This window comes from Syngnathus typhle, linkage group LG22, assembly GCF_033458585.1.
Source record: "Syngnathus typhle isolate RoL2023-S1 ecotype Sweden linkage group LG22, RoL_Styp_1.0, whole genome shotgun sequence".
Lineage (NCBI taxonomy): Eukaryota > Metazoa > Chordata > Actinopteri > Syngnathiformes > Syngnathidae > Syngnathus > Syngnathus typhle.
This window is the reverse complement of record NC_083759.1, coordinates 7742976-7762905: the sequence shown is the minus strand read 5'-3', so window position 1 is coordinate 7762905 and position 19930 is coordinate 7742976. Positions and strand designations below refer to the sequence as shown.

Sequence of the window (19930 nt, the reverse complement as noted above, 5' to 3'; positions counted from 1 at the left end):
ACAGCCGGGTTGCCCATGTGGATAATGTTGCTCTTGGGCATTCCGTGGAGCACACACTATCGCTTAATATTTGACTTATTTTTTTTTTAACTTTTTTAACTTTACCGAATAGCCTCTAGTGCAGACAAGGATTCTATTTCTATTAGTGTTTGTGTTTGTACGCTACCTAAGCAAATGATGTAAAATGTTTATTTTATGATGGCACAGAAACATTTAAATGTTATTGCTACTTACATTTAGATTTTCAAAAATCCCAAATTTCTTCTGTCGAACAGATTACAGTGCAACGGCGTTGTTATGCTAGCTTGTCAAATTTAGCTTGCTATTATACATTGGTTTTGTTTTGTTTTTATCAAACAGATTACAGTGCAACTGCGTTGTTATCCTAGCTTGTGAAAATTAGCTTGCTATTACACTTGTTTTTGTTTTTAACACGAAACTAACATTGTAGGCGTAAATACTCCTGGCGGCTGGCAGCCTGACTGGATGGCATTTTGTTATGAACTTTACTTGAATGCGTCCGGGTGGCCTTTTGCTGGCTTGCTGCGGTGGAGTCTGTGATTCTCCCCCTGATTTGGCACTTAACGTCGCCTGTCAAACAGAGCCATGCTAGTCTTGACGTGTGGCCTCATCCCTGCTGGTTAAAACCCTTCACACAGATACACACGCACTCTGCTGGCTGCCTTCAAATCTGCCATCATGCCAAGACTGCTGTAGGGAAGACACTCATGTGTCCCATGACGGCATGATTCAGCCTTTAATGCCATGTCACATGGCTGATATAAACACAGCTCCTCCCCTACTGCAGCCTGTTGGTATTTACGTAGTATGTTTGTGTGATATATGCATTTGCGTGTCCAGAACAAAACCAGCCGGGGGGGGTTGGCGTTTGTTCTTTTCTGTCCGATCCAAGCGTGGCGTGGATGTGATGTGAAGGAGGTCAGGCGGGACCGGGCGGACGAGTGGGCTAAAGGTTCAAAGCGGACAATTCTGGACGCAGTGTTTGTCACAAGAGAGTTTTATTTACATTTGTTCCCAGACAAAGTGTTGCGGCGAGAAAAAGGAGGGAGAAATATCAAGAGGAGGAAAATAAGTCACACGGCAAGGAAGAAGGGTCTGTATATGGAGAGCCGCCAGAAGCGACCGTTTCGCCGTGTGACAGTGTTGTGTGGGGGTGGGGCTTGCAGAATTTGGAAGTGAGGCCATTTGGAATCGAAGCCGTGTCCGGGGGCCGAAGCCGCCAATCGGACTGGTGTGACTCATAAGAAGTGCAGTCTCAGAGAGGGGAGGGATAACCTAGCAGCTTTGATTTAGCCTGTAATTTGTTTGATAAGCCACAATTCCTCGCTATCTCGCCGACGCAAGTGGATGTGAATGATGAGCGGCGGCCCAAGATGTCTCGGCTAGCCGCACCACTGACCTCCATTAGGCCTTGATTGCCTTCTATTGCCTGTATTCTCTTGCTGTCCGTCGTCCCGGTGAGGCTTTCGCATAAAATTGCTGCTTGCGTTGATTGGATTGCCAATAAAACGACAAGCGTAAACAACGGCTAGCACACGCTCTGTGACACCGTTGGCATCCGGAGGGCTAACCCCCTTTGTGTGGGGTCGGTGTCTCTGCTGGCTGAGACACGCTGTAACGCAATGCTCTTACATGGGGCGACCAAATGATTTTCCATGCTCTCGCTCATAAATTGACATTGCGGAGACACTTCCCATCCTCCGTATCATGCTGCGTCCCCAGCTCTCTGCACGCTCATCAGCAGCTGGTCCCAATGCTCATTTTTAGACACTGTTGCTGCAGTGGCATGAATTTTTAATGGCTCAAGCCATTGTAGCAAGCTATGTTGAGTGTGTACATATTTGTGTGTGTGCATTTACTGTAGGTACCTTTGGGAGTGTTCAGGTAGAGCAAATGCCAGTATGCAGCGAAAGCTTTGTATTGGCGTCAGCATATTGTGCGCAATCGAGTGTCTGTTTCTATTTGAGTTTGGACGTGGCTTTTTGTTTGCTCGCCATGATTGGACGCTGATGCGACGCGACACCTCTGCCTCTGACACAACTCCTTGAAATCATTTTTGAATAAGACCGGTGGGGCCGCGATTCCCAGAGGTCTCCGCATTAATAATTCCGTGGCGTTTCTTCCAAATGAAGTACTCTGATTATATGCAAACCTTGCAAATGAATACATTTAATAAAATAGAAGAGATGGCGGCTCGGTGGCGCACTTGGGTAGCACGTCCGCCTCACAGTTAGGAGGGTGCGGGTTCGATTCCACCTCTGGCCCTCCCTGTGTGGAGTTTGCATGTTCTCCCCGGGCCCGCGTGGGTTTTCTCCGGGCACTCTGGTTTCCTCCCACATCCCAAAAGCATGCTTGGTAGGCCAATTGAGGACTCCAAATTGTCCCTAGGTGTGAGTGCGAGTGCAAATGGTTGTTTGTGTGCCCTGCGATCGGCTGGCAACCGGTTCAGGGTGTCCCCCGCCTACTGCCCGACGACGGCACTCCCGCGACCCCCGTGGGGACTAAGCGGTTCAGAGGATGGATGGATGGATGGAAAATAGAAGCGACGTCCAGTAAATATTAGAATTCATCTGACCGGCTAGCTAGCCGACTAGCTAGTAATCTAGCTAGCTAGCTATATCCAGTAAGAAATCAGGAATGAATCAAAACATTTCTAACATTAAAATTACTATTATTAAAAATAACTAACATCTTAAGGCCAGGGTATTCCCCAGCCTACACACTCATGGTTTTTTCTTTTGTTCTTTTGTAGTTTTAATGTTCTCACTTGGAACTACGTAAGTGATGGATAGGGATAGGACATGATAAGCTTAGGCTTCTTCCTACTTCTTTTCGAACACTGATATATATTGTTTTTTTTTGTTGATCTTTTTTTGTTGCTTTTATTTATTCATTCATTCATTCGTTCGTTCGTTCGTTCGTTCGTTCGTTCATTCATTCATTCATTCATTCATTCAAAGACACAAGCAGGGGGTCAATCCTTTGGATTTATGTAACCGCCTTTGTAGCATCACCACTGCCAACCCCTCCCCCATTACAATCTGCGTGTGGAGTTTCAGCACTTATGTCTCTCTGTTCCGCATCCAATCTCTTTTCTAGTCTTAACCAAATTGTAATAATTTTGAGGTTGCCCAACCCCTGACTGACTTGTGCATCAATGACTACGCGCCATCATTACCGACCATAAAAAAAATAACGTTTCACAGGGCGTAGTAAGTCAGACTAATGCTACTAATCAAAGTACATCTTCGGTTTATGAGTTCCGTTCCTACAGCGGAAAGGTAACTCGATGACTAACTTAACTACAACCACCTTTGGCAGGCTATTGAACAATACTTTTCTCCCATGAGACTTCCTGCAGTGTTTGTGACAAATGTGACACAGAACCCATCCTTAAGCCGTCCGTCTGCTGTCAGTCAAGTGTTACAGCTGATTGGCACCTTACAGCTACATGTCCTTGAAAGAGGATCACGGGCTCTTTTACTGGTCGGCTCACTGACAATCTTTCTGGTGGCGGCCAAGCCTGGCTAAGCTGGAAAGATTTGTTTGATAGCATTGCCAGAGGCTATGGGTACACGCATGGAATTCTGAGTGCTGATGAAATCTGATGACGAATAGATTCAAGATTCAAGAGTTTTTGTTCGCCATGTTTGAGCGTGCCAAACAACGAATTTGACTTCGGTAAATCACAGCCTCTGTTCAACATTTAGGTGACTAACAACACTCAACTTATTCAACCGATGTCAGAGAGAAGTGTCTTGCACCCTAGCCAAGATGTCGAATCCTTTTGTCTACTCTCGCTGTAATACATGCTCTTGCGCTTCCCTTTACGCGGGAGCGCGCACATGGGGCTGTTGGGTGACCTATGACCCCGCAGTCCGCCTCCCTAACTCTACGCGGTGCATATTTTAGCAGTTGTTAATGGAAACCACATGTGTCTGGTGCCAATGAGCCTACATTCCTGGACCAAGCCCCAAACAATCCCACACGAATCTGACCCGAACATGACCCGGCCACACTTAGGCTTACTAGTGAGATATACATATATATTAGGGGTGTAAATCGCGGGTTTTGTCACGATACGATATAATATCGATATAAAGAACTACGATACGATATTTGCCGATATCTTAAAGCCTGCTGCGATTCATTCACGATATATTGCGATATAGTGCTCTACGATCGATTTTTTTTTTTTTTAATAAAAAATATAGAACAATATCCTGATTTATAACAATTCATACGCAAAATCAACAAGGTACTGCAAACTCTTTATTTAGGAAATGACAAGAGTATTGTAGTATACAAATTGCTTACTTTAACACTGAACTTTGATGTGGTGTTTTTTCTTTAAATGTGCGGCGAGATTTGTGCTCCCTGAATATTTGATCACCGCATGGCAGGATTTACAAACTGCACGTGTCTTGTCCGTTGAGCCATCTTTTCTTTGGAATCCAAAGTGCTTCCAAAGAATGACTTGAAGCCTAAAGGGGAGCCAATTTCCTCGTCTTTTTGGACACGACCCATAGCACCAGCCCAGGAGCCGCGTACTAGTTGTCGACTCCCCTTTCATGTGCAGCAACGCCGCGCACTGCTCCCTGCTCCCGGAAAGAGGAAGCAAGCAACAATGAACTGGATTTCAAAATAAAGTCGTGTCTAATGTCCGAGGTCAAACACGGCGATATAAATCGACGTTTACCTTTAGCATCGATGCCAATAAATCATTATATCGATTAATCGATGTGTATCGATGTATCGTTACACCCCTAATATATATATATATATATATATATATAATATATATATATATATATATATATATATATATATATATATATATATATATATATATATATATATATATATATATAGCATGATACCAGAATAAAAATTCACAACACATTTAACAATGTCGCATTGAATTCATTTGTAAGATCATCAATAGAGCCGATATGGTCAAGATTCAATAGTTTTTATTCGCTATTTGAGCGTGCCAAACAAGGAATTTGACTTCGGTACATCACAGCCTCTGTTCAACATTTAGGTGACTAACAACACTCAGGACATGTGAAAAATGACAAATATTCTCATACATCCCCTGATCTTAAACTCCCAAGAGGGCAAGGAAAAACTCAAAACTCCAGCTAGGGGAAATGAGAAACTTTGAGAAGAGACCACAGATGGGAGGGTCCCTCTTCCAGGATGACCAGGCTGCAATGGATGCAGAGAGGACACATGGTACAAACAGTGTAGACAATTCAAAAAAGGTGTGGCGAGCAGGATGTTATTGCACAGTAATGACTCTGAGAGTCTAAAATTGATAATAATCTTTTCTGCAGTCCTGATTGTCCATTGCAGTCTTGTGCTTGTCTTGTTTGGAGGCTGATACCACCGACCTGTTTGCCCGGTAGGCAAACTGGAGGGGGTCAAGCAGGGGGCCCGTGACAACCGTCAGGTGGTTCAGCACTAACCTCTCGAAAGATTTCATGACCACAGATGTCAGTGTGACAGGTCTCTAGTCATTCAAACCTGTGATGGCGGGCTTCTTGGCCACTGGAACGATGGTAGAGCTCTTGAAGCACGAGGGCACCTCACACAGCTCCTTGCTTTAGACGTTTTGGTTTTTACAGAAACAGCAGTCCTCAAGATCCTTGTTGAACATATTTGAAGTTTGACCCCTCACACACATTCTGAACACATTTAAACCTATTAAATATTTTTGAAGGATTCTTTTGTTTGCACTCTTTAGTTTGCATAGTTCTCGCATAGAGGGCAAGCGTGCTTGTTTCAATCTGTCTCGGACAGAACTGCCATTGACAGGCTAATGTAAATTAGCATAGATATTGCGGTACTTGTAAAAATTTACGGTTAGTGGATGTTAGTACTAACTTGCGATTTTGTGACTGTTCACTTCAGTTCTCCATTTTCTTCTTGTCAAAGCGGTGGCGCGGTTTTAAATCGTCTGTCAGCGGATTCATTCCGGTCCCCGCAGAGGCACTCATGATCTCACAGACCCACTATGTTAAAGGTTAATTTGGCACGATGATCCATTCTCCATCAAATATTCCCGCCGCCTAGCATTTTGAGAGGGTAATACATAAAGCCATCTAAATGCACGCGTTGGCTCCCGGTCCCCGCTTTAATTATTCATAGACACAAGGAACTCCCGTCGCAAACTTATTCCCGACTTCACTCTCGTTTGCAGTCAAGTCATCATCCTGTAAATCATGTTCCCATTTTTTTTCTGTCTGATGAGATACGTAGACAGAGAGCATTATACTCTTATTTTGAAAATGTCGTTTAGATTTTGCTGAACCGTTCCACCAAAATTGCTAATTGCCCCCAAATTTGAACCAAGTTGCTAAACTTGACTCGTTTGAGTCGTCGCCGTTGCGTGTGGGGACGAGAACGTCCGGGGAAATTTAACGAGCCATAAAACGCTCCTCGCTCACAGCTTTAATTTCTACTTTCCCGCTCGTCCGTCCTCTCGTCTCGTTCCGTTTTACCTCTCCTGACACATTTTCATACGTCATCATTTTGGTGCAAGCCACGAGCTGATTTGCTGACTCGACATATTCCTTTGTTTTCCTTCAAGACCCTCCCCTCCCTTCAGTCAGTGAATTTCCAAAACGTCTTGCCACGGTTTCACTCTCTTCTTTTTAATTCCATCCTTCGCTTTCCAGGTCATCGCTTCACATTCGCTGGCTCCCGCCCATGAAAATATTTCATTATAAAAGCCGTAGGTCGAGTACAACCCAATGTTTTCCTGTTGATCTTTACAGGTCACTGAGAGCGACTTGAATATCGTCTTGCGTAATATTTGATGACTATTCATGAGAAAGTGCAGCCAGTGATTCACATCATCGTTAAGGGCAAATGTGAGTCGTACTGTGGGAAACTCATTTGTACTCAATGTTTAATAATAAATTAAACCCCCAAGCATCCATGAATTGCCCTTTCACCCGTTTTCCTTGACAAAACCTTGAAATGGTCTTCACATTTTTAAACTATCCTCAGCTCAAATAAAAAGCTGGGTGATTTAGTAGAGGTGCGACCATTCATTAATAAATAACTATTTGTGATTTTGTAAAATGTCTCAAATTAAGGCCCCACTTGAATAAGCGACGTTACTCGAGTGCAGAAGATGTTGAAATTGTTTGTCTGCATGATGAGTCAAACACTCCTGGGGAAATTACCGTATTGGCCCGAATATAAGACGTCCCTGAATATAAGACGACCCCCCTTTTTTTCAAGACTCAAGTTTGAAAAAATACTTTTTGAACATCAAATTTCATTTTTATACAGAAAATAATTACAGCTGAAACAAATTATTATAACAATATATTTGCGAGAAAAAGCATGTTATTTTGCCTCCTTCAAATCATGCAAAAACTGTCTATCACATCTTAATATCTGAACATTTAAATATGTAAACTGAAGTGCAATCACATTTGTAAATGAATGGCTTCTGGTTTTTGAAATGTAAATAAACCAATGTACTGTGATAAAACAACAAATATCTAATAACTGCATTAACCATCAAAGTGGAGTCTAACTGTAATCTTGAAACAAATCTGAATAAGGAAAAACATTGTAATAAAATAATGCAAACTGCTACCGATATTGTTGGGGAGCCTGAGGACTGTATAGGGGGTTGGCTCGGATGGTTATGCTCTTTTCGTCCCCGGGTGTCGGTCAGAACACAGGAGGGAAGACGTGATTCCGTTTTGATTGCTTTACTGAATTATTGGCAAAAAAAAAAAAAAAATGAAATACTCTCGGCAACACACTAAACATAAGTCAACGATCGAGACAACAAAATACATTTGCTGGCGACTGTTAGTCGCCGTGCCGCTGCGTAACGGCTACGATGCGAGGCAAACAAAGGAGGGCGCTGGAGCTGTCAATCAAACGGCATGCACATGAAGCAAACCGCGATCGGGCAAACGGTACAACAGTGGACAGTAGTAACAGTGAAATGTATATACTCACTTTGTGTCAAAGACGCACACGATCACAGCAACGTACTCAGTCGATACCAGCAACCTTTAATTTACCGCTGCGCACAAGTGAAAATCGGTATAATGTCTAGACCCCGAATATAAGACTACCCCCACTTTTTCAGTCTTATTTCAATGCAAAAAACATCGTCTTATATTCGGGCCAAAACGGTATTTAAACGAGGCCCACGCCAAACAAATAAATCAGATTTTTTGTTTGTTTGTTCTGTGGCTGCCTTTCGCTTCATTTGCATGCACCCATGACAACCATCTTCTTCGGCACGTGCGACGCGGATATTCATGAGCGCGTCGCAGTCAACGGTGCTCCCTTCATGTGCCTTTTATTGATGGCTTTGTGGAACAATGCTTTTTTTTTCGGGGAGGGGTTGGGCCGAGTCACATGAACGGGCATGGCCCTTCAAGAACTAGTCAGTCTGTACAACTTGCAGCCAGATTGTCCCCGCAGAGCATTGTTAGCTTGCCAACTAGTAGTCATTGTTCCCGCTGTTGCTAAGCGACAGCTGCAAGCTTGGCTAAAGCTCAACTAGCAGCATTCTCAACTTTCAGCATGAAATATTGCATGAGACGTACTTGCGCTCTTAACAGTCAACAAAAAAATATCTTTAAATTCATGTGATGAGATGTGAAGATGACTCACTTTTTTTTTTCTTCCCTGTTGTCGGTTTGTTTTGTCCATCTACTCGCTGCCTTGCCTTGTCCACTGTAAAGCGGCGCGACAAGGCCTCCCAAAGCGACACAATCGAGAGAGATGAGAAAACGCTCCTGTCAGCAAGTGTAACACATGCAGCCGGTCCGTCCTGCGCCGATGCGCCGAGAAGCGCTTGCTAACGCTTTAAGAATTGCTTGGCGTGTCATCTCGCTCGGGTTTTATTTTTAGCCCGCAGCTGACATGCATTCTTTATCTGCCGTTGTTTCACTTTGATATCCATCGGGGCACGGCGGGGCTGCTTTCTATTTTTAAATCTCCATTTTGTTATTTTTATTCATGGTCAAACTCCATCCATCCATTATCCAAAGCTGAGCTTTCTCCCAAAATTTTCAGTTGCAATACATTGTTTGTGTATTCTCAAATCGGTTGTCTTATTTGAAAATGTCTCGGTTTAATCCGCTCTACGAGTCAACCGATTGTCTCGGTGTCGCTAGTGATTTACAGTGCTAATTACATCTTCGAGGTTTGTCATTTGTCAGCAAAAAAAAAAGTTAATCTCGGAGATGTATTGCTCGACACTAAAAGTTGGCTTGAATAAAGAAATTGGTTGAAGAAGTTGGTCCTATTACACCTCCGCCAGGAATCGTTCTGGACATGACTACTTAATAAGTCACACATGCGTCCCGTCTGTAGCCTGAAAGCAAAAGTCTGGCTCGACGGGAGACAAAAGCTGATTAGACTTTTGGGTGCTCTTTTGGCCCTTTTTAAAATGTTAATTAAAGCCGTAACTCTTGTCCCACTTTTCCTGAATATTGTCCACTGACGAGCATGCATCTGTACAAATGACGTGGCTTTCTTTCCCCGTGCAAAGAAAAGTCATTTTTATGTTTTTGACTTTTGCTAACATTTTTTGTGGTTACCGTTTTTTTCCGTGTATAGTGCGCCCCCATGTATAATACGCACCCTAAAAATGGCATGCTGATGCTGGAAAAAAGCCTGTACCCATGTATAATACGCACCCAATTTTTATGAATTTTTTTTAAATTTTTTTATTTTTTATTTTTTTTAAGTCCCAATGATCGTCACACACGCAGGGAGGCAATGATATAAAAAATAAAAAAAAAATAAAAATAAAAAATAAAAAATTTTTTGTACCCATGTATAATGCGCACCCAATGATCGTCACACATGCAGGGAGGCAATGATATAAAAAATAAAAAATAAATAAAAATAAAAAATTAAATTTTTTTTTGTACCCATGTATAATGCGCACCCCAGATTTTAGGACAATAAATTAGTTAAATTTTGCGCACTATACACGGAAAAAAACGGTAGTTAAATTTGATAAACAATACTGTTGGTCAAGTCGAGTCATTTTTCTAGCCCTTTGTACTGTATTACATGGTGCCGGTCTACCTAATAAGATGTCCAGTGAGCGCAGAGAGCAGCAGTGTTGGCAATGCTTTAAATATTGATAAGCGGCTGCAGTGGTGGTCTATATAGTTAATGTAGCGCATTACAATCCATATGCGAGCCAGTATTTTGTGTGTGTAGTTAAAGCACACACAAACGTCTACACACTTACACATACACGTTGTGATGAGCAGCGCTGCCATTCGCTGGGTGCCCCCCTCCCGCTATGACAAGTGGTCCCTAACCCTTTACCGAGTCCGGGAATGAATGAATGAATATAATCAGCCAGCTCACCCGTGCACCTACAAAGAGCTTCTAATTATCCTCCCTGCGTGCATCTTTTTTCTTTTGCGGCTATGATTTTTCCCTCAGCTCAAATGTTCACTTCACTCGGTTGTGTTTATTTCATTACCGTAAACCCCCCAATGCTGACCTCTGTCTTTAGTAGAACAAGCGTGTTCATTGAAGCATTTTAGGAAAGTGTGTGCGCCAGCAGTGATTGTGTATTATTATTATTTTTTAAATATGTAATGCAGAGACAAATCTTCAGATCAGGAGTAACACACTGCAGATGACCTTCAAATGCAGAGACTCCTGTCCTACGGCTGCCATTTTTTGAACAGATGCGCCGCTGCGGTGCATACTAAACCGCTCAAACACATACACACACACACACACACACACACACACACACACACACACACACACACACAGAGAAAAAGACACTTTTTGCCTTATGTATTGCAACAATTTCCTTGACCGTAAATCCTCCAGGTTCGGTCGCCCCGGCGTGGAGTGTTACTGCCAGCACGAGAGTGGGGCGGCCGTCATCCAGCTGCAGTTTCTCATCAACGAGGTAGGGAACAAACTGTTTTATTACTCCACAGTGTACGGTTGTAAAGGTACAGGTGTTAGTATTCTGATTTTTCAGAGGTATAAACACGTGCTATAGATAAGAAGAAATGAAACTTCCTCACAGTGCTGCTCAGCTTCTGCTTAGCGGACATTGTGGCTAGCGACATGTTTTTAGCGATACATTAATTGCCCGTGTAGTAGCTAGCATTTAAAGGGAAACACCATTCACATGCTAACAGTTAGCATTGGTATCACGACCTTATAGACCTTTTAGTAGCAGATATTTATACACAAATGGTGGGACATCTCAGGCATATATTCTTTATCCTCAATTAAAAATGAGTGGCTGAACAGCATTATCGTGCCTCCTGGTGGCCACGGTGGGCACAACAGAAGGAACAGCACACTGAAATGGATTGCAGCATAAAATCAAGCCTTGATTACAACATATTAAGTTAAAGTTAAAGTCCCAATGATTGTCACACACACATTTAGGTGTGGTGAAATTTGTCCTATGCATTTAACCCATCCCCATGTGATTTTAATCCATCCCCTGGGGGAGAGGGGAGCAGTGAGCAGCAGCAATGCCGCGCTCGGGAATCAGTTGGTGATCTAACCCCCCAATTCCAACCCTTAATGCTGAGTGCCAAGCAGGGAGGCAATGGGTCCCATTTTTATAGTCTTTGGCATGACCCGGCCAGGGTTTGAACCCACAACCTTCCAGTCTCAGGGCGGACACTCTACCACTAGGCCACTGAGCTGGTATGCTAGCATTTTCGACTAATTAACCGTGTCAAGCATATAGCAGTGGTCCCTAACCTTTTTTTGCGCCACGGACCAGTTATGCGTCAGAAATATTTTTGCAGACCGGCCTTTGTATAAATAAATACCGTATTTTTCGCACCAAAAGGCGCACTGGATTATAAGGGGCACCCTCAATGAATTTTTTATTTTAGAAATGATTTCATATATAGGGCGCACCGTATTAAAAGGCGCATAAAATAGAAGCTATACTGCAACAAACTGAGGTTGACTAGGGTTGTTGTCTGCATCCACTAGCCAATAACCTATGAGCCCTCTGTAAACAATCGCGTTAATCCAGGGGTGGGCAAACTTTTTGACTCGCGGGGCCGAACTGGGTTGTAAATTTTGACTGGAGGGCCGAACCAGGAGCAGATGGACGTAGTGTTTGTGTGAAGTAATGTAAGCGACCTGTAAAGGTCATTGCATAAAAGATTTTGGCCTTTAGTAGGTAGTAAAGCATGGATATTCCAAACAAGTTTTTTGAAAAGAAATGCATTTATTAACAGCATTAAAAAAAAAATAAAAATCACTAAAAAACTGCTATCAGTGATTCTCATAAAATACGACACTGTTATTATGAATAACAGTCTCCATCACTTAAGTGCCTGCAGGTCAGATTAATGAAAGATGTTTATTTTATGAGATCACATCAAACGGCAAACATTCTGACCAAATATATCATCTTGAGGAATCGGTGAAAGCATACATCCAAATAAAGTAATCAAAACGGCAACACGGGGTATCTGAAAATCAGAGCAGAGTTTTAACTCACAAACACCTGGTAACAGAGGTGAGGAAACGGGAAACACTTCCTTAAAGTAAACCTTAAGAACTTTACAGGTTAAGTAAGATTAGTCGCAAACAGGTGGTGCATCAATGTCCTTGAGCATCCTGCATTGTTTGAAAATGAGAATGGTCGCTGGTCCCTGCTATGTGTACAAATCATATTCAAAATGCATTTCTTTACAACAAACTTGAGAGCCTCCCCTTCATTTTCAGTGGGAACACTGTTGTTGGTCTCCCATTTTTGCTAGCGCGTCATAGTCTGGAGTAAAATTTGTTGTGGCAATTCTTAGGAGAGAACCAAGGTATTGGTCCGTTTACCTCGATCTGTGACGGGTTGACGTTGACGTTCATGTGGCTGAACGTCACGTCGCGTACGTCAAGCCAAATTGGCCACTCTTTTTTAAACACTCGGCACTGTGACCACCTTGCTTTTCCTTGGGCGACTCATTTTAATAGAAGGATTCCTGGGGAAGGTTTGTGGGTGGCTTTAGCGTAAAACTGTATCTGAAAGCCCAGCGCGCGAACTACAAGAATGCTGTCGTCGCAGCCCACGCTCTAAATTCGGGACTGATACAAATACATAGAGTGCGAGTGTGCCATGTCCGTACTACTGAGTACGTACACGCACTTGTGAGTGTGCACCGAGCTTTCTGACACGGCTTCCGGTAGTAAATGCGCAGGTGAGCGGTTCCCCATTTACTGGGGAAACGCAGTCATTGCAGGCAATATGCCCAAAAAAAATGTTTAATAATACAATTTATTCAGGGTTAGCGGGCCGGATTAAACGGTCCCGTGGGCCGGATGTGGCCCGCGGGCCGTAGTTTGCCCACCACTGCGTTAATCAAACAATCTCCTATAAAATGATCAGAACTGACTAAAGTTCGATCTAACACTGGTACTGCTTACCTATGTTTCCCTTCCATATCAATCCGTAAATTTACTCAAAACATTAACAGAGCAGCCTATTTTGACATGAAATAGCCTTGTGCGTATACCAGCTATTATTATAGCATTAGCCACCCGCAAACTCCCATGAGCCTCAGCTCGCAGACCCCATGAGCCTCAGCAAAGTGTAAACAATCGCGTTTCTCAAACGATCTCCTGTAAAATGATCGGAACTGACTAAAGTTCGATCTAACACATTGGTATTGCTTACCTATGTTTCCCTTCCATATCAATCCGTAAATTTACTCGAAACATTAACAGAGCAGCCTATTTTGAAATGAAATAGCCTCGCGGGTACAACAGCTATTCGGTGACGCCCCCTGACTAAAGTTGCCGTAATGTTGCGAAGTGATGCGACCTTGTAATATACTAGTCGTACTAAAACGTACTGAAACATTTTGGCAGAGCACTGTGTACAACCAGTATGGATCAACAAATTCATCAATTGATCCATATACATTATAAGGCACTCTGCATTATAAGGCGCACTGTGTTTTTTTGAGTAAAATGTAAGTTTTTAAGTGCGCCTAATAGTGCGGAAAATACGGTAATACATTTACCGTAATTTTCGGACTATAAGTCGCTCCTGAGTATAAGTCGCCCCCCCACCCAAACTATGAAAAAAAACGCGACTTATAGTCGAAAATTACAGTATACGTATACCGTTTTTTTCCATGTATAATGCGCAAAATTTAACAAATTTATTGTCCTAAAATCTGGGGTGCGCATTATACATGGGTACAAATGGAGGCCGCCATTACAGATGCGCTTTCTTCTCTGCTGTTCACTTTAAACACAATCCCTACGAACACAATGCTCTCGTATCAGACGCTTGCTCGATCACCTGCTCGTTTGCTGTCTGTCACAATGTACCCTACACAAATCCGAAACATTTCTTCGCTATCGGGTTTGATACTGACCGGCAGAATAACATCCGGTTGTTCCTAAAGATGATCTTTTTTCTGAAATCATTTTACGTTTACGGACTTAAGTAGGAGTCAAAATTTGGGTGCATGGGTACAGTTTTTTTTCCAGCATCAACATGACAATTTTAGGGTGCGTATTATACATGGGGGCGCATTATACATGGAAAAAACCGGTAAATTAGGGGTGTCCAAACTACGGCCCGCGGGCCGCAGTTGGCCAGTTTTTATTGGCCCGCAGCAAATTCTGAAAACACAATTGAATATGGCCCGCACAAGAAGCTTGAGCTCAGCTTCTCACTTTCCACACTAGATGGAGCCCGCCACACAAAGCGTTTGACGTCCCATTAGCAACCCCCCCCAGAAGAGAAGCGAACGCGCAGCGTTGGACGTCCGAATAGCACCCCCCCCCCCCCCCCCCCGAAGACGTTTGACGGCCCATTAGCACCCCCATGGAAGAGAAGCGAACCCGCGAGGCTATTTCATTTCAAAATAGGCTGCTCCGTTAATGTTTCGAGTAAATTTACGGATTGATATTGAAGGGAAACATAGGTAAGCAGTACCAATGTGTTAGATCGATTTATAGTCAGTTCCAATCATTTTATAGGAGATCGTTTGAGAAACGCGATTGTTTACACTTTGCTGAGGCTCATGGAAGATTCCGAGCTGAGGCTCATGGGAATTTGCGGATGGCTAATGCTATAACGATAGCTGCTATACGCACCAGGCTATTTCATGTCAAAATAGGCTGCTCTGTTAATGTTTTGAGTAAATCTACGGATAGATATGGAAGGGAAACATAGGTAAGTAGTACCAATGCGTTAGATCGAACTTTAGTCAGTTCCGATCATTTTATAGGAGATCGTTTGAGAAACGCGATTGTTTACACTTTACTGAGGCTCATGGGAGATTGCGAGCTGAGGCTCATAGGAATTTGCGGATGGCTAATGCTATAACAATAGCTGCTATACGCACCAGGCTATTTCATGTCAAAATAGGCTGCTCTGTTAATGTTTCGAGTAAATCTACGGATCGATATGGAAGGGAAACATAGGTAAGTAGTACCAATGCGTCAGATCGAACTTTAGTCAGTTCCAATCATTTTATAGGAGATCGTTTGAGAAACGTGATTGTTTACAGAGGGCTCGTTGGTTATTGGCCAGTGGATGCATACCGCATGCCTAGTCAACCTCAGTTTGTTGCAGTATAGCTTCTATTTTATGCGCCTTATAATCCGGTGCGCCTTATATATGGACAAAGTTTTAAAATGGGCCGTTCATTGAAGGTGCGCCTTATAATCCGGTGCGCCAAATAGTGCGGAAAATACGGTATATACTATATTATTTTTATTTTTTATTTTTTTTCTGTGCCGCTTGGCGGCCCGGTACCAAGTGACCCACGGACCGGTACTGGTTTGCGAACTCGGGGTTGGGGACCCCTGCTCTATAGGGTTTAAGTCTGGAATCTATCATTGGCTCAATTTTGCAATACAGAATAGCCGTTGACAAAAGCAAGTGGAAAAAGTAATATGATTTATGATAGTTTGAAAGCTATAAAACCTAGAAGCAGTATTTCATCAACACATCCTAAGTGTTTTTCGACAGATTTATCACCAGAAAGTAAATTTGTATTTCTCCAGCCGTCATTGCGTGCTGTACATTTGAAAATGTTTAAGCAGACTTGCGTCCAGAATGTAATTATTCCAGCCGGGACATCATTTCATCACACTTTTTCCATTTCGGCGCTCCAGGCGACACACAACTTTTCTGAGTGACAAACTTTAGCTTATTAACTTTAGCTAAATTCAAAACACGTTGCACTTATTAGAGACATCGGAGCTAACGCTAGCGTCCATAGAATCTTCTTAAATCTGTTTAGCTGATTTATCTGTAATATGTTTTCAGCAAAGGTGACATAAAAATTCTGCTCTGCAGCTTGTAGAAAAAGTCGTCACCAATACTGAGACTTGAGGGTGCTGCGTTGTGAATGTGACTGTCCCTCAGAGAGATGGAAATTATTTTGAGTGCCTCCTACACACATTCTTTTATATACATTATGGCTAACAGGGAATGCGCCAGCTGACTCATTCCTGCGCAGAAGACGTTTTCTGACTTTTCGTGTCTGCGAGTGTCATCACAATACAATTTTCTTTCTCGACAGGGGGCGCTAGTGAGCGCCTTGGCTGATGACACAGTGCACCTGTGGAACCTGAGGCAGAAGAGACCGGCTATCCTGCACTCGCTCAAGTTCAGCAAAGAGAGGTGAGTGGGGGGGGGGGGGGGGGGAAGGTAATCTGCAGCCCCAGTGGCTCATCGCCAAGCAGTGACAGGCGCGGAATCGATGGCATAAATACCCACGGCTTATCTTTAAGGTTATTGAGTTCGACTGATAAGGCTGAGGTGGGTCGTAGCGTGCACACCAGGCTTCCTATTTTCCCCACAGTAATGAAAACTTAACATGAGGACCTTTAGCCTTGATGCTATATATGATGACTCAACATTTTTCCAAATCACATCGCCAATATAATTCAACATCTCAAGGAAGTCCGACAAACTGTCTCCTCCCATCACCGGCGCCGCGGTCACCCATCGGATGCGATCAGATCACGCTGTAGCGGTCATTCTTCTAAAAAGTCGCAGGACGGCTTAAGTGTCAAAAGCGGTGATCTGACGCAGTGCTGACATGACGGACAGGTGGCCGCCAGCGACTTAAACGGGGCGGCTCGCGTCCTTACGGAAGCGCTTGACTGACTCTGACATTTCGTAAGCATCGCCGCAACCCCCGAGACACATTTGCGCTTGGCGAGAGATGTCTTGCTTCCTGAAAGGCTGCAATAGTTCAGTTGTCATCTTTTTTATTTAGGGTAAAGTATTTAAGTTCCAGAAATTAATTAGGGCATTGCAGTTGTGTAAGGAAATACAATGTATTACTAGACGTCACTTCCATCCTCTAAAAAAAAAACATTTGAAGTGAGGTTGCCCACGCTCTAACATCACATCCATATTCGCATACTTAGCGCAGACAGAAGCCTCCTTTTGTCCGCCGAGCGATCCAAATTTGAGTGGGACGGGCCGAGCGCAGTGTTGCGGAAAGCCCTTCGGGCGCCGGCATCCGTTCATTCGGGATAACCGAAACGAGGCGAGAAGCGAAGGGAGGCGGAGCTGAGACAGACTGGGCCTCCGCCAGACAGCGCTGAATCACTCTGTGGGATGCGCTGTTGGCGATGCGAGCGAGAAGAAGGAAGAAATCCTGCCAAATCACTCTTCACCAAATCACCACGGGGTGACCCCGTGGCCTCGCAGCAGACATCGATGTCGCTGATATGATCTGAGATAATAAGGGGTCGGCACACACGGATAACTCTCATTTGGGGGAAGTTTTTTTTTGCACGTCACAAAATCTTTCACAGTGGAATGCGTCGCAAGCAAACAAACAAACCTGAATTCAACTCCTCCCTCTGTCTTTGGAGGACTTAGTCAAAACGCATCAAAACGTCAACCATAAAATATTTAAGCAGCCAGGTGAGCAAGGTTGCACATTATTATTCTTGGGATGATCTGGAGGTGGAACAAGAAGATGGATGAAAGAGCAAAATGATGAAAATGTGTAACCTTTTATTAAACTCCAGTCTGGGAGTCAGTCTGGGAGTCTCCAATGGTGTCCAATGTGATGTCCGTCCTCGGGTTTTCTGTCGGCTAACTGGTTTTGTGTTTTGATTTTTGCAGGATAACCTTCTGCCACCTGCCTTTCCAGAGCAAGTGGCTGTACATCGGCACCGAACGGGGGAACATCCACATCGTCAACGTGGAATCCTTCATGCTCTCAGGCTACGTCATCATGTGGAACAAAGCCATTGAACTGTGAGTGTTAGCTATGTCTACTACAAGCTAACGATGGATGATAATAATAATAATAATAATAATAATAATAATAATAATAATAATAATAATAATAATAATAATAATAATAATAATAATAATAATAATAATAATAATAATAATAATAATAATAATAATAATACATTTTATTTAGAAGCGCCTTTTAGGTCACTCAAGGTCACTTTACAAAGAGTTAAAAACAAGTTAAAAACAAATTCAAACAATAGCATATACTATACAATACTAAACACAGTAAAACAGTAAAAACAGCCAGTGAGTAGCGGCAGCAAAACGCGCCAGCGTGCACTCAGACCAGCGTCCAAACCGGAATCATGAATTGCTATCAAATATGAACAGGATTACAATGGTGACCGATAGGAGCAGCATCACCTAGCAAGGTTGCATTGATGTCCCTTCCAAAGACTTTCTACGGGCCTTTGGAGTAACGAGGAGTCCACGTTGCATTTCATTTTTGTAGTAGCATCTATCTGCTGCTGGTCTAATGCCTCAACACAAATGGTGCAGCAACACATGTTGACAAAAATATAGCAATACTCACGGGTATATATTCTTTATCCTCTGCAAAAAATGTCTTTATTACTGCCGGTTTCTGAATTACTGACAGTTTAGAAGTGCAAAATCCTGGCAAAGTAATCAGTGAGTCCAGATCAATACTTGAACTTAATAGGAACTGGACTCATATTGCCGTTGTGGCATCACGCGGCCTATTGACTCAACTAAGTGCTGCTGTGTAATCACTACTTTACATTTTCAAGAGGTTATTATTGTTTAAATGGAATATTAGAAAAGCAAAAAAATAAATAAAAATCATCAAAATTCTTCCTAGGTAGGCCGACAAATGTTTCCCATAGTGCCTTCAATGGATCTGTCAGCTTGACAGGTTTCATTTTATTTCCCTTCTGTAGAAGCTTTAATTATTCACCGGAGCGTTTTGCTTCACACATTCCCCCCTTCCTGTGCGTGTGTGTGTGTGAGCGCCGCCAGGGACTGGCAGAGGAGGCTTGGAACAGGTGTCCGCCAGGATCACTGTACACTACACGCAGACGTCTGAGCTGCGGGGGAGATGAGGCCAGAGTGGAGCAGGAAGGGATGAGGGAGGAGGGGTGTGGTTTGAGGAATGATAGCGGAAGAAAGCACCTGCGGTGATAAGAGAGCTTTTCCCGTTACGGGGAGGAGTGGTAGAAGATAGATGCGCATGATGAGATAGAAAGGGCCGATAAGGGCTGCTGGCTTTGAGGACACGCCGTAACTTTGACTTCCCTTTGACAAATTGCTTTTTAATGGCGGCCGTGGTGTTCAATATGTATGCGTCATTACGATTACATTAAAATGTACTCAGAGCTATACCGCTCGGAGGTCCGCCGACAAAAAAAGATCAGTTTTAAAGTTTTATGAGTGACTTGAAGATTTGGAAGCACATGGACAGGTGACGTAATATTGTGATTCATACACAAATTGTAAATTCACACATACCGTATTTTTCGCATCAAAAGGCGCACTGGATTATAAGGCGCACCCTCAATGAATTAATTATTTCAGAAATTATTTCATATATAGGGCGCACCAGATTAAAAGGCGCGTAAAATAGAAGCTATACTGCAACAAACTGAGGTT

At 43.1% G+C, this 19930-nt stretch overlaps 1 protein-coding gene across 1 annotated transcript in view; it reads left to right on the top strand.

Annotated features, from left to right (window-relative positions):
- stxbp5a (syntaxin binding protein 5a (tomosyn)) overlaps window positions 1–19930 on the top strand; it is a 48311-nt gene that overhangs the window by 6555 nt on the left and 21826 nt on the right. The window contains exons 4-6 of the mRNA XM_061270871.1: window positions 10879–10960; window positions 16578–16678; window positions 18143–18277. Of these exons, the coding sequence (XP_061126855.1) occupies window positions 10879–10960; window positions 16578–16678; window positions 18143–18277 (318 nt within the window). The remainder of the gene's footprint in view (window positions 1–10878; window positions 10961–16577; window positions 16679–18142; window positions 18278–19930) is intronic.